This window comes from Salmo trutta, chromosome 27, assembly GCF_901001165.1.
Source record: "Salmo trutta chromosome 27, fSalTru1.1, whole genome shotgun sequence".
NCBI classification, from domain to species: Eukaryota; Metazoa; Chordata; class Actinopteri; order Salmoniformes; family Salmonidae; genus Salmo; species Salmo trutta.
The window spans coordinates 20,234,547-20,249,984 of NC_042983.1; the positions used below are offsets into that span (position 1 = coordinate 20,234,547).

General features: G+C 44.7%; 1 protein-coding gene across 11 annotated transcripts in view; it reads right to left on the reverse strand.

The window, feature by feature from the left end:
* Window positions 1–1,976: 1,976 nt before the first annotated feature.
* LOC115164552 (fibroblast growth factor receptor 1-A) overlaps window positions 1,977–15,438 on the reverse strand; it is a 43,858-nt gene continuing 30,396 nt past the window's right edge. For 3 of the 11 annotated variants that reach the window (XM_029717165.1, XM_029717163.1, XM_029717164.1), the window contains 16 exons: window positions 14,669–14,917; window positions 14,448–14,537; window positions 13,635–13,807; window positions 11,591–11,714; window positions 10,338–10,528; window positions 9,372–9,522; window positions 6,528–6,724; window positions 5,958–6,103; window positions 5,711–5,832; window positions 5,043–5,153; window positions 3,924–4,150; window positions 3,726–3,848; window positions 3,537–3,607; window positions 3,279–3,416; window positions 2,817–2,922; window positions 1,977–2,589 (listed from right to left, as the gene is read on the reverse strand). In XM_029717165.1, the coding sequence (XP_029573025.1) occupies window positions 2,413–2,589; window positions 2,817–2,922; window positions 3,279–3,416; window positions 3,537–3,607; window positions 3,726–3,848; window positions 3,924–4,150; window positions 5,043–5,153; window positions 5,711–5,832; window positions 5,958–6,103; window positions 6,528–6,724; window positions 9,372–9,522; window positions 10,338–10,528; window positions 11,591–11,714; window positions 13,635–13,807; window positions 14,448–14,537; window positions 14,669–14,917 (2,396 nt within the window). In that variant the 3' untranslated portion in view covers window positions 1,977–2,412. Of the gene's footprint in view, window positions 2,590–2,816; window positions 2,923–3,278; window positions 3,417–3,536; window positions 3,608–3,725; window positions 3,849–3,923; window positions 4,151–5,042; window positions 5,154–5,710; window positions 5,833–5,957; window positions 6,104–6,527; window positions 6,725–8,362; window positions 8,508–9,371; window positions 9,523–10,337; window positions 10,529–11,590; window positions 11,715–13,634; window positions 13,808–14,447; window positions 14,538–14,668; window positions 14,918–15,438 lie in introns of all 11 variants that reach the window. The other 8 variants (XM_029717174.1, XM_029717170.1, XM_029717166.1 and 5 more) reach the window with 8 other exon arrangements.

Sequence of the window (15,438 nt, forward strand, 5' to 3'; positions counted from 1 at the left end):
TGACACGTGCTCTGAAAACAAATGGGTCTCCTGGTAGAAGCACGGAGGGGTTCAGTTCATTACATGGCAGGCATGCACAATGAAAGTGCATGGTGTTTTCTGAAGCATATCATTCTGTTTTTATTTTAAGCATGGTTAACTAGAAAAATGTACAGCTGTGATCATACTTAAAATAAACGACCGATCATCAATGAGAAGAGGTACATAAAAGACTGACACCCTCGCACGCATGCGCACACGCGCACACACACACACACACACACACACACACACACACACACAACTACTACTACAGCATGGATTTCAGTGAGAGAACATTGCTGGTTTCTCTAATCGACATCAACTGCGGATGTGGAGCTAAGAATAACGCTGTATTGCAGGTTCTTGAAAAACATTTGTACTTGAAAAGAAAAATATAAGTAGAATGTTTCCACTAATGGTTAAGCAGCCGATTGATTAAAGGAAAAAAAGCAAAGCTGACAAAGAATTGAGACAGCAAAAACTGGCCACGTAATATTCAATACAATTTAAAAGTAATTTCATGTAGCAAACTCCCTCTATGGATTATACTCAAACGGTTCAAACATTAGCATCCTTGTACAAAAAAAAACCAAATATGGTAATAAAAACGAGAACAGTGTAAATATATATATATTCTTATTAATTCCTAACTGTATTTACAAAGACATTGTAGTTTGAAAGAAATAACTGACCACTGCACCAACATACACCACATAACCAAAAGTATGTGGACAGTTGCTCGTCGAACATCTCATTCCAAAATCAAGGGCATGAATATGGAGTTGGTCCCCCCATTGCTGCTATAACAGCCTCCACTCTTCTTGGAAGGCATTCCACTAGATGTTGGAAAATTGCTGCGGAGACTTGCGTCCATTCAGCCACAAGAGCATTAGTAAAGTCGGGCACTGATGTTGGGCGATTAGGCCTGGCTCATAGTCAGCATTCCAATTCCTCCCAAAGGTGTTCGATGGGGTTGAGGTCAGGGCTCTGTGCAGGCCAGTCAAGTTCTTCCACACCGATGTCGACAAACCATTCCTGTATGGACCTCGCTTTGTGCACAGGGGCATTGTCATGCTGAAACAGGAAAGGGTCTTCCCCAAACTGTTGCCACAAAGTTGGAAGCACAGAATCGTGTAGAATGTAATTGTATGCTGTAGCGTTAATATTTCCCTTCACTGGAACTAAGGGGCCTAGTGAACCATGAAAAACAGCCCAGACCATTATTCCTCCTCCACCAAGCTTTACAGTTGGCACTATGCATTGGGGCAGATAGCGTTCTTCTGGCATCTGCCAAACCCAGACTAGTCCGCCGGACTGCCAGATGTGAATCGTGATTCATCACTCCAGAGAACGCATTTCCACTGCTCCAGTGTCCAATAGGGGCGAGCTTTACACCACTCCAGCAGACACTTGGCATTGCGCATGTTGAGCTTAGGCTTGTGTGCAGCTGCTCGGCCACGGAAACCCATTTCCTGAAGCTCCCGACGAACAGTTATTGTGCTGACGTTGCGTCCAGAGGCAGTTTGGAACTCGGTAGTGAGTGTTGCAACCAAGGACTGAGGATTTTTACACGCTTCAGCACTCCCATTCTGTGAGCTTGTGTGGCCTACCACTTCGCGGCTAAGCTGTTTGTTGCTCCTAGATGTTTCCACTTCACAATAACAGCACTTACAGTTGACCGGGGCAACTCTAGCAGGTCAGAAATTAGATGAACTGACTTGTTGGAAAGGTGGCATCCTATGACAGTGCCATGTTGAAAGTCACTGAGCTCTTCAGTAAGGCCATTCTACTGCCGATGTTTGTCTACGGAGATTGCATGGCGGTGTGCTCGATTTCATACACCGGACAGCAACAGATGTGGATGAAATGGCCGAATCCACTCATTTGAAAGCATGCCCACATACTTTTGTATATATAGTGTATACAATGTATGAATGTCCCTTGGTAATATATTCTCTGGAATTGGTCTCAAAAGCAAAATGCTTTAATTTATTATTGATTAACAAATACAGACATAATTCTAACTCCGATCCGTCCAATTCATAATTCTTTCAATTCAGTCCTGTCTGTTTCCCTTGTTCCATGGAATGCCCAGAGTAGAGAAATTAGTGAGCGTTTCCTTCTCCTGCACTGTTTGATACAAACAGAAAGAAAATCCCAGCAATACAAAGTGCCCTGAAAACATTTCCACCTCAACCACGAGCCAGCGAACTGCCTTGAGTTCTTGATGCCCTACCAGTCAGTTTAAACATTTCCGAAGTAAGCCCCTGTCACAATCTCCACCGGTGTGTTACCTAGTCTCTGGGAGGGTGGGAAATATCCATACCAGGCCAGCGGTGCAGAGGAGAACACAGGAAAAGGAATGTTAGGGTATTTGAGTGGAGTGAGCTATCAGCGCTTCTTGATGGCCACCCCGTTGGAGTGGGGAGGGAACTTTGGCAGGCAGGGCTCCTCAGCCCCAGCATCGTGGGAGAAGACCGAGTCCTCGCCCGAGGAGCAGGTGGAGCTGCGTGTGTCGGGGTAGCTGGGGGAATACTGGTCCAGAGGCACAGACAGCTCCAAGTACTCCTGCAAACATACACAGATGGCATTTATGAGAGAGGATTAGACACTGGCCAGAACAGTCATCTGGCTTTGGATATCATTACTTTTACACCCACATACAGACAAGTGGCTTAAATGTGAGGTAAACACATTAACATTTTGCATTTACTCCTGACAGTAACATGAGTGTATCAGCTCTGTTGACTGTGTGTGTGTGAACTGCTGAGGTGTGCTCAAATGTGGGGACTCACCTGGTTGGACGTCATGGCCAGGGTGCGGTCCAGGTCTTCCACCAGCTGTTTGAACGTGGGCCGGTGAGAGGGAACAGCATGCCAGCAGTCCCTCATCATCATGTATCTTTGGGAGGGAGGAGAAATGTAGAGAATAGAGTGGGAGAGAAGGAGAGTGGGAAAGGTAGAGTCATAATTCTGCTGCGTCCCTGAGCTCTGGGACAATATCTTTACTGCTGCGTCCCTGAGCTCTGGGACAATATCTTTACTGCTGCGTCCCTGAGCTCTGGGACAATATCTTTACTGCTGCGTCCCTGAGCTCTGGGACAATATCTTTACTGCTGCGTCCCTGAGCTCTGGGACAATATCTTTACTGCTGCGTCCCTGAGCTCTGGGACAATATCTTTACTGCGGCGTCCCTGAGCTCTGGGATAATCCCATAGTATCCATTCTAATGATAGAACACTGAGGAAGGAGGCTTACAGTTCGTGGGTGCAGGTGGAGGGCTTGTCCATGCGGTGGCCCTCCTTCAGCAGCTTGAACAACTCCTCCACAGGAACCCCCGGGTACGGCGAGCCCCCCAGGGTGAAGATCTCCCACAGCAGCACCCCGAAAGACCATCTGCAGAGTCAGATGAACAAACCCGTCAGTCAACACACAGGTCACATCACACAAGCCACATGAATCTGACCAACTTCTGCCCATTCCAACAAATGATAAAGGTATCTATTCCATACTCACACATCACTTTGGTGCGTGTATATCCGGTCAAATAGAGCTTCTGGGGCCATCCACTTGACTGGTAAACGACCCTGTGGGTTAAATGCTAGTGTAAATTGGCTTATTTACACAGAAGATGGAATAAGGTAAGGGGAAGCAATTCTCACTTGGCATGGCTGAGGTAGGTCATGTAATTAGTAGCACACTCACATTGGTGGTCTTCTTATAGTAATCAATATGGTGGATATCTCTGGCCAGGCCAAAGTCTGCAATCTTCATCACATTGTCCTCGGTCACTAGCACGTTGCGGGCAGCCAGGTCTCTGTGGATACACTGTACACAGACACATAAGAACTAGGTCTAGCTGGCCCAGCACATACACTGCATCTTTACTGTACTATACTTAACTGTGCTGATGTACGTAGAGTCGGATCCTGATGTTACCTTCTTAGAGGACAGGTACTCCATGCCGCGGGCCACCTGGTAGGCACAGGACACCAGGTCTTTGATAGACATGTTCTCTATGGGCACCTGGTCAGGGTTGTAGCAGTACTCCATGCCTGGTGGACGCCGAGCTCTCAGGTACTCCCGGAGGTTTCCCTTGGAGGCATACTCCACAATAACATAAAGAGGACCTGGGGAGGGATGGGGAGACAAGGGTCACTCACTATTCAACAGCACTAGAAGATGTGGCATTTAGAATAACTTTGTGACATCTGAAACAACAAGACAGACTGATAGGAGCAGAATGGCATTTCAAGTGGTGAGGAAGGATTTCATTGAGGGGTGAGGGGTCATAGTGAGAGTTAAGCTCTGAATTATAACCAACAGCTGTATCTTTCTCCTAACATGCCACACACACAGACAGAGAGAGAAGACTAATGGTGTATTCTGGACAGCCATTTTGTGGTCAGGAAGAAAAAAAAAACATTACAAATCACAGAATTAAGACTCTACAAGATGTAAATAAAGAACAAGAAAAATTATTGAAATGTCTGTTAACGCGTGTACTCAAGTGTTTAAACAAAATCGACATCACTATAGTAAATGTATTGACTTGAAAACAGTTTGCCAAAAAATTTGAGTTTGTATTTCAAACCAAGCCGGGGGGAATAATATTTGCAATGCTACCAGATTCCTACAGTAACTTCTACTAGAACTTCTCAAGGGACGAGGTGGAACAAATACCAGCCTTGTGTTTAGGACAGACAGCTCTGCAATGTTCACAGCAGGGTCAGAACACAGTGCATGGTGCCAGGGCTTGTCAGTGAAGATTTGAAAGATATGGCAACCCTGGCAGCAGCTGTGGTCATCTCAAACTGAGAGCTCGGAAGTTAGGTGTCAGAATCCCTTACCCATAACATTGGACACATTTCTGCATGCTGGTCTGAACATGCTGTTAAACAACTGAACAATGCAAGGGTCTCAAAACATCAATTTTTTTCTCTAAAATTAAACATGTTTTCAGCATTTCTGAATGAAAGATTTGAAGGGAAGAAGGGGTGTCTGTGCCAGTGTGAGACCTACCATCCTGAGTACAGGCTCCCAGCAGGTTAATGATGTTCTTGTGCTTCCCAATGATCTTCATCATCTCCATCTCGGAGATCAGATCTGACAGGTCTTTCTCTGTAGCATCAGCTGAGGGAAGGAAAGAAATTCCATTTTGTTTTACTCATAAAATTCACTCAATCCTGAAACCTCTATGATGGGAATTCTTTATTATTTGCACATGTACAGTAAAACAATCCAAGATTGTAAAAAATGAAGTAGATTATGGTACACAAAATGATTTCAAAGTACATTTACATAACTATTTAAAAATGTTTTCAAAAGGCACCAACTATACGCAAAAGGCTACAGAGTCTACTTCCAAAGGGACATTCATGTATTTTCCTACATCCCCACTCGTCACAGTTTTATTAACACAGTCACATATCCCAAGTCAGGGGGTTCTCATACATGTTTACTCTGGTCTCCCATTTACAGCGGCCAGGAGCCCGTAGGAGATGCCTCTTATGTCTGTGCATCACGGCTCTGAGTAAAACTCTCCTCCCATCTTGTAATTACGGTTGTGGCTTTCTGCTACCTTCTATGCTCCTTTTAAATAACTTCCCAACATGCAGTATTGGAGACTCAGCCATGTGCCCAAATCACAGGTTTGATATGTTTTATGAGGGGGGAAAAAAACACCTTACATTTGAGCATCTTTACAGCCACTTTGGTGATCCTGTTTGGCTTCTCTTTGTCCATCCCTACAGCCTCTCCCATCACCACCTGGCCAAAGCAGCCTTCTCCCAAGGGTTTCCCCAGCACCAGTCTGAGTGGGTCAAAGGGTGAGGAAGAAACAAACACATTTGAGACGATTGTGACAGACAGGCAATTTTACCATCCCATGTGTTATGTGATGTCTGTATTTGATAGGTGTTCCAGTCATCTGTGTACCTGTCTCTGGGCAGCTCCCAGCGTGGGTCCTGGGGCAGCTCGTACTCCGACACCCCAGACAGCATAGGAGAGCCGCTGGACGAGAGGCGGGACGGCCGCACCAACATCACCCCGGAGTGGAGGGAGGAGCTAGAGTCCACTGACACCTGGAATACAGAAGCCTGCTGTTACTCTCTCATGGTGGAGCCAGGAAAGGAACAACAGACAGAAATATGTCCAGTGTGGACAGAAAGTACATGTACAATTTGTTAAACCCCCAAAATGTTACTGAAATAAGTCTGTAGACACAATGTCACAACTACAACTAATTGATCCCAGTGGAAGCAGAGAGCAGGATGGAACGAACACCTGCCCTCCACTCACACCAACCTGAGTCAGCCCATGGGCTCTTTGGGGAACCAAAAGCTCAAGGAATTAATGTTTTTTATTTTCACAATATAATGAACACTTCCATTTCAAAAGAATAAGTTAAACAAATTTGAAGATTCCATAAAGATTACACTAAATGGGATGAGAATACTAAAAAGAGCAAGAAAAGGTATAAAGATTTCAAACCCCCTATCTACTTTCTGTTACCTGTCTGCGCAGGGGGATGCTTTTAGCCAGCTTGTGGACAGCCAGCTGACTGCTGAAGTCACTCTTCTTGGACGAGCTGCGCATCTTTAAGATGATGGCCACGGCCACCATGACAGCAATGAGGAAGAAGCCCACACAGTAGATCAGCACTTCCAGGTAGGTTTGGTTGGGTGGTGGAGAAGGGGGGACTGCTGGATGAGGGCAACGCGATAGGATAGGGGGCAGGAGGTCAGCCACACTGGGTCAAATTGCAACTACAGAGGTCCACGCATTCTCAAATACCAATCACACTTTCACAACACAACACACAGGCATGTACCACACATAATCACCCTGATACGTTCACTAAGACCACTCAGCTGACATGTACAGAAAAACAGAGCCCTTGACACCACTGGCACAAAGCGCAGAGCACAAACTCCTATTGTGGCACCATAATCACTTCTTTCAGGCATAGGGTTTCACTCCACATTCTTTTCCAGTGTGACCCGCAGCCATATTCTCTAGTAGCAGAGAACAGCCAAGTTCTCTTGAGTTGGGACAAACCCAAATATATTACACAGAGCCTTTTGCAAACTGATGAGCATTAAACCGGATGTACATTAAATATACTAACTTATGTATTTATTTGTGTGCAAAGGCTCTGTTTTTAAGGAGAACATATATCACAGGCAAAAAAAACATGTTCAATAGTAAGTTTAGTTAAATTATTTGTCTAAAGTAAAATGTCCCATTCTGACTTCCTTAGGGCACATAAAATGGTGGTTCTGCATAAAAGCCCAGTTTTAAATGGCTTGTGTGGTGGTTGTTGGTACAAACAATTTTCATTATGATTTCCTTGTAATTACAACATTTAACATTGACTCTCATGATAAGAAGCAAACCACCTAGGTACTGAAGTAGACTAGACAAAATATAAAATGTGTTTAATCAAAATCTACTTATCTCCAATAACTCCAATTCGGATCAGTGTTGTAATATTTTACAATATAGATTCAAATTATCATATTGGACGTTTCTTTTTTACCTCGCTTTCCAAAAAACACCAGAATGATACCAACACCAGCAACACAAGTGAGCTGCCCTTGTGTCTAGAGGCTGAATGACAAGCAGCTTGATAATTGGACAAATTCCAACCCTGAGGAATGAGCCGTCCACTACAGTGGGCCAATTATCAAAGCTAGCCTTAAGAGCAGGCTTTGTCCTCACAGCAGGAAATGACATCAGGGATATATGTCATTTGCAGTACTTGTCAGAAAACATTAGCCTTACACATAATCAAATGTAAACACCATATTGAAACCAGAATGGGAGAGACAAAGGTTTGCGTAAAACACCAACAGTACTGCCAAACAACCCCTTCTCAATGTAAAACTTCAGCTTAAAGCAATAAAGTAGAAGTGCATTGTAAAGTTAATCAAAAATGACAAAGAATTTATGAAATTGGCCAAATAATGTTAATTGTAGTAATTTATTTGTATTCTACTTTCCAATTTTGAGGGTATAAACACTTGAACTTTCAGTACTTTCTATGGGTCAGATAGGGTGTTTGGCATTCTGTTATTCCATAAAACAGAAGACAGAAGGGAAACATTTCTCAACATGGACCATACTGTCCCATCCAGAAAGGTTGGATGGGCCTGGAACCATGCTTTCAGGGTGAGGGTGAAGGTTAGTAGCACAACCTGGCCTGGCTTCCACACACATTAACATTGTTCACTGAAGTAGGGTCTACAGAGACCATATTCAGAGAAATGTGGAAAGTGGATGACCAGGCCAAAGGGGAGGGGAAGGAGGAAGTAGAGATCAGAGGAGAGAACCATTGATACCTTTAACAACGGACAACCATGCAGAGTGATGAGATAACCCGATAGAATTGCCCGCCAAGCAGGTATACTCCCCAGCGTCATCAAAAGACACATTCCTCAGTTGTAGGATTTCCATTTCCTTGTCCGTGGTGTTAAGGCCAGCAGTCTAGAAAAGAACAATGGAAGCAGACCCGACAAGAGGCCCAGAGGAAAAAGGGAGGCATGAGTAAAAGATTCTGAAAAGAGAAAAACTTCTGGTAGTGGAGGGGACAGGACAGAGGGTGGAGTGTTCATCCCCCCCTCTCAGTCCAACACCATCCCCCCCCTACCAAGAGTAAAAACCCACACTGCCATTAGAGGGCACTGACAGAATCAGCCCTCCAGTCAGTTAGTGGAGGAGCTAGTTAGGTAGAGACCGCACCGCAGCACTGAACCCCTTCACTGTACCATCACCATTTGAGGAGAAGCAGGGACAGACATCCCATACCCTATAGACTCATCTCTACATGCAAGAGATGAGCTACATGGAAAACCCCTCAGCAGAGCACACACACACACACACACTCACTCTCAAGACCCCGCACACTTCACCATACAACAAATCCACAAGAAAAAAAGGAGCTCATTGAAAGATGGAATGGGTGAGTAAGACAGCTGAAAAGCAGTGGGGGGAAAAACAAGGCAGTAATAAGAGCATAAGACTTTGAAGTGCGAGGGAGTGAAAGTAATAGCAGTGGATGGCAGGAGAAGCCCTTATTTGGATGGCACAGGAGAGCCATGGGGCAGGGAAGAGAAAGCAGTCCAACATAAACCAAGACTAAACACATTCAACCACTCTGCTGGGAATTTTCCATAGAGTCATTTACAATCAGGAGCACCGAGGTGGGATAGAGGGAGGGAGGGAGCGAGGGAGGAAAGAAACAGCTGAGGTTGTCCCTAAATAAGTCCCTAGGTCTCCAGGTGGCCCTAACAGCCCCTGGCTGAGGCTCTCTGTGTGCTCTGAGCTACTGCTGCTACGTGGGGCGGTTACCTTGGGCCTCATGCCTGATGACGGTCAGCCAGGCTGACTGATTGGCCTCGCCTATATAATTGGACACTTTACATATATACTCCCCGCTCTCCTCCTCAGTGACATTGTAGAGGGTCAACACCTGAGTGTCCGAGCTATTGACCCCAGAGTGCTGCAAACAAAAACAAGTCACGTGCAAGAAGTCAATGAGGTTGTAACAAACATTTAAATAATCAGATTGAGGGGTCAAAAAGCGGTTGTCTCTGTTGAATGAGATCACAATTATTTGTTAGTGTGGACTTTCCTCTCTCAAGCATAGAGTTTTACTCAACAGGGCACAGGAAACTACCTCTTACATAGACGGATCATATCCTAGGAGGGATACTATTTTCCCTCCTTTGTCAGCCTTGAATTGATAAAATAGAGAAGACACAATGAAACTGATACAATGAAAATGATCAACTAGATTTAATTGAAATCTAATACTGTTTGGCTGTATTCCCCAAGTATTACATGGGGTGCCATCTCTTACTTTGGGTGTGTTCGTAAGTTCACTCTGGATTGCGCTCTAGGCATTCGTAAATACAGAATGTTGGCAGATTGTCTGTTCCTAAATTCTGTGCGTTTTGATCTCGGAGTGTTCAAAGCGCCCTAGCAGAGCTGATTAGGCTGTTGTCCTGTTATCTATAGCCGTTGGTGACTAACTGTGCTGCTGGCAACAATTTAATAACATTGTTTTGCCTACGTTTACTGACACCGGTCATATTCAACGGGTGTTCCGTGTTCATAAATTCATCAGTTATTCTGCGCTCTGGCACAGTCAGACGAGAGTGCTTTGAAATCTGGAGTAGATAGCCAGAGTGAATTTACGAACGCACCCATAACCTACATTTTATCACCTTTTGTTCCAGACTGAAAATAATACTTGCAGCCATGTGGTGTGTACAGTCTGGTGGTGGACTCAGTCAGTGCACTGCGAGCCCCTACCTTGAGGACACGGACGTAGGGTAAGCCATCAGGGCCCACGCGGCTTCCATTGACCTCGATGTGCTTCAGCCACTGGATGTGAGGCTGGGGGTCACTGAACACCTTACACTCAAACTCCACATCACTGCCCACCACCGCAGTGTTATTGGCTGGCAGTCCGGCCTGCAGGATGGGTCTGTGGGGGGAACGCTCTGCGACACATACACACAGACACATGTCAGTCACATTGAAAGACATGTCAACCACATACGAAGAAGACATGTCAACCACATACTTTTGTAAAATCCTACTGGTCATTCCAACAGAAATACCTTGGTAAAAACAACAATGGATTACCATTGGGGAAACAACAGAAAATGATTTTGTGACGTTTCTAGTTAATTCCAGTAATGAATAGGGATTGAGGCATGCCTGAACTAGGAGAGTAACAGACAACAGGAAGAGGACAGCTCTGTCAGTAGAGCCTGATCTAGGCCAGGTTACAAGGTTACCCTGATCTCATGTCATTTCACTACTTAAATACTTTACAGCCAGGGATATAACAGTTCCCCTACTACTCTGTCGCCTGTATAATTGTTGCCATTTGGCCCAAATGACTGGAAACACAAGCTTGCAGACAAGTTTGAAGCCGCTGCCCTGAGAGAAATGTTCTCTGGGCGCCCTTTTGATGACTGATAACTCCCCCAACCGTACTAATGAGCCCAGCATCTGGCAGGGAAACAACTTGTCAGGCTTCGGTTGCTTTCCTGATACAGAGATCAGTGTGGTGCTTTGCACACATTTTGTAGAATTACACTCCGTCTCCAAAATGATCTCACAGCTGATCAAGGTTGGGGAGTGAAGTCACGCCAACCCCAGGCCCAGCCGCAAATATCCCAGGAGACACCACTGTCTGTGGTGGAGCTTTGATTTATAGAACCAATGGAGCGTGAGTAAGTCACAGGGCAGGTCCAGGAGGGAATATTCATTTCACCCTTTTACACAGCTTCATCGACAGAGCCACAACGCAAACAAGGTTCATTTGAAGAAAAAAAAGACTAATTTGAAAGACCATGTGACTCTCCTTGGAAAAAGGGACACCATTACTTCGATTACTAGGGCCTAGTGTTGTAAACCATTAGCTATATTGAACCAACAACACACTTAGGCTACATGGATATCCAATTGATGATTAAACCAGGGGAATGGGTTAGGCTTCGGGATGCTTAGCAAGAAATTTCACCTATAAAACGACCCCGAGAAGAGAGACTTACCGACAACATCCAGCTGGTAAGTGTGGTTAATGCTTCCATGTTGGTTTTCTACTACACAGGTGTAGTTTCCCTTGTCGGATGGCACTACAGACTCCATGATGATGGTCCACATGTGTTCTCGAACCTACAAATTGGAGAAGAGGAAGGTTCAATATTTTGTCAGAGGAGGAAGTATGGAAGGCACTTGAAGATGACAGCTGGTCCAACCAAAGCACTAAGACTTAAATAGATCCCCAAAGCCCCATACCTTCACAAGACATCCTATCAATATTATAAAATGCGAGAGACTTGTTTAGATTATAAAAAAGGTGGTAAAGCCAGCCTGATTCATAAGTTCATTTCTTGAATGATTATTTTCTGACATTGGGATTTACATAACCTCTCAAGAGCACATTTAATTCTGCTAGTTAATATTTCCCCATTTTGTACAAATAACTAACGAGTTCAATGATGTCTAATGAAATCTAGATCAAAAGATAATTTTTTTCACCATGGGAAGGAGGAGGAACTATCAGGATACTATTTCCCATGTTGGATAAAACTATTGTGGTCCATTGCTTGAGGAATAGTACATTAATGCACTATTGGAAACATATTGAGGCTGGGAAACAGTTTTTTTGGTGGTTACATGACTTGTATGTCACAACCTGTTCCGGGAAAACCTACGGTTGACTACAGTCAGGTTACAGCCCATGTACATCTAAGGCTAAATCCTGCTCTCTATATTCCAAGTTATAATTGTTCTTCCATAAATCTGCCAAGACCGGTAGTGTGTGATTAAACTCGAACAAACCTCTCAGACAATGGCAACATCAAACACGCAGACCCTGCATTACGCTTTCTCTCATTTAGCTAAAAATGTACTGGGGTTCTACAGCTGCTTCTGGCCAGATGTGTTGTGCTTGGGTTAATACATGTGGTCTGCATTATTTCCTCCTGCCGTCTCCATACATTAAGACTATATGAACAATGCAGCCGTGGTCATAAAACCAAAGCGCCGGGTGGCTGGCGAGCCCCGTTCATAGACATCCCCATCCTCCCATCTAGACCTTGACTGAAAAAACAGCAGCCAGATGGTAAAGCTGGGCGGGGGAGAGAAGGCAGGGAGCTGATAGGAAACTCCTTAATGTGTCCCAGCTGGGGGGTCCTACCGAGGACAAGGCTGGACAACACCTTGATGGGAAGAGCAGATGAACAGGACCATGGCCCCCTACAACATCCCAGCACATCTTACACCATGTGAGGCTGTCGCAAGCCAACACACAACCGTCCACGCTGCAGTGCGGATATGGTCAACTTTAAAAAGCTAAGCACACAGTATACAGATGCTATCTGCAACAGGGAAAAGATAAGTAAACGGACTCATCACCACCACGCCCATTACTGTGAACTGTTTACACGGTCTCACTTCCTCTGACAGCGAGCTGTCCTGTTCTGTTCTGTTCTACAACACAGAGATGGAAGGAAAACTGCCTAATGTCAATTGAGTCAGACATGTAGTTTGTCAACGGGCATCAAATAAAAAAACATATAAAAAAATAAACTTAATTGGATGTGAAATGGATTTAACTCAAATCTGCAGGATTCATCCTGTCTCCTCTATGAAAAACAAATGATATTGAGTTTCCTTTTTGAGAAGTTGGTTTTGCTATACGCAGATATATCTTGATGGAAAACAAATGCAGTAAACAGCAGTTACCCAGATGCATTAAAATGAGGACAGCCAGGTGTATCCTGCCTCTTAAGGAGGGCTAAAATTGCTATTCTCGAGGAATGCTGTGTGGCACAATCATCCCTTTGTGGCATTGGATTTCACCTTGCATTGTTCTCCAGTTAGAGGAAAGCAGGAGCTAGTTTCACACCCATCTAACAGGCATCTAATGCTGTGGGGTGAGGGTTGGTGATCTAAAAGTGATGATATCACCATCACACCTGCACTCATGGTCAAGGAGTTTGGGGATATTCAATTAGGATCAATGTACAGTATGGTCTTTGGGCAGTCTAGTACTAAGGGGTGAATTCAGGGGGGGGGGGGGGGGTTTACCTTGAAGCCCCCGATGCGCTGATCCCTCTTGAACTCCTTGCCGTTCTTGAACCACTTGAGTGTTGGGGTAGGGTTCCCACTGGCCTGGCAGCGGAACTTGACCGTCTTACTGGCTGGGACAGCATGCAACTTTTTTTCCATCTTCTCTGGCTGAGCCCACTGAGGGGCCATTGCTGAGGAACAAGGGAGAGAAAGACAGAAAAGTTAAACACCTCTTCTGACAAAAATTGACATCAATTGTGTGTGCAGGTAGTTTCCATCAGGCTAAGGAGTATTTCATAAAACCACAAAAACAGTCAAGACCATTTCCTGTTAAAAAAAAAAAAAAAAAACGATACAAAACACCAGTATAGGATTGACTAGTCTCCTGGGGCCCCAAGGTCATCATAAGGGGTGCCCGCCACGCTAGCTGCTTACTTCCCTGTGGGCCCAAGGCAATCACCAGATGCCAGCTGACCACGCCTGACTGGCTTTATAACGCTCCGTAGACTCAAACACTAAATCAGGGGAAGTCTGGAATGGACTGAGCTGAGTCACTAGCGTGACATTTCTTACTCAAGTGTAACCACCACTGTGGGCTGCTATTGTTCCTCAATCACAACCATGGACAAATCACTCTTAGATGAACAGCTAACACGCCTAATAGGTGAATCACACGAACTGTAGCTGAGACTGTAAATAACCAAATTAGTTAGGGCTTTGTTATGTTAAGCTTAAGGCATTAACTTCAACAGGAGCAGAATCTGGACCAAGCTCTGTTCTACCATTTCAAGGAAACAGCAATGGTGACAGGTAGTAGGATGAGACACTTACGCAAAAGCTTTTGACTGCTAGACAGCTTTGCCTCCTCTGAGGAAGACTCATCCTCCTCTTCTTCATCTTCAGAGGATGCCAGGATATCAACTGGTGAATAGGAAAAGAGGACAAATGTCATAGGACTTGGGCTTCCCTGCATTGATATACCTTTAATTGTTTCTCTCTATGGGACCAGTGATTTGAGCGCTCAGGTGGTAGCTTTGTATATTTAACCTTACCTGTGACATTGACAGAGAAGTAGGAGCTGTGGTTGCCAAAAGTGACACAGGTGTACAGGCCCGAGTCAGCTGGCTCCACCCCCTCGATCTCCAGTTGGCCGTCTCGTAAACGTGTGTGCTCCCCATCCACCACCAATGCATCGTCCTTGGTCCAGTTGACTGACTCAGTGTTACATTTCAGCTCCAGTCGGTCTCCAGGGTACAGGGTGTAAAGCTCCGCTTGGATTTTCACAGGTGGTGCAGGGACGACTAGGGGGAAAAAAACAGGGCAAAGTGAGGGCTAAGTACCTTCCTGTACAATAGTATACATTAAAAAAAGCAGGCACGCTCCAACTAACACACTGCTAGCACATACCCATAGACTTCCATTAATTATGCTAACGCCAGTTAGCAGTGGCTAGCGAAACTACCTTCATACTGGACACAAAGGCATAAAAAATGGTATCCACGATTTCATCTGACTCTGGGGAATTAGACAAAGGACCTCATTGCCAAAATCCTGAAGTATCCCTTTAGTCACTGGGCTGATAGGAAAACTACAGAAAATAATTGTTCATATGATACTGGGAGATGCATATCAAAATGTATGCAACTGTATACAGCAGGAGACAGATTATATAATATCTACAACAGTCATAAGAAAATGTCTTGAGGAAAAAAAGTACAAAAATCTAAATAGTGCATATAGCTCATATCTGACATTTGGTAAATGTACAAAAAGCTCTCATACTGTGATGCAACAATCGATGTTCTAAATCAAATTGATTGAT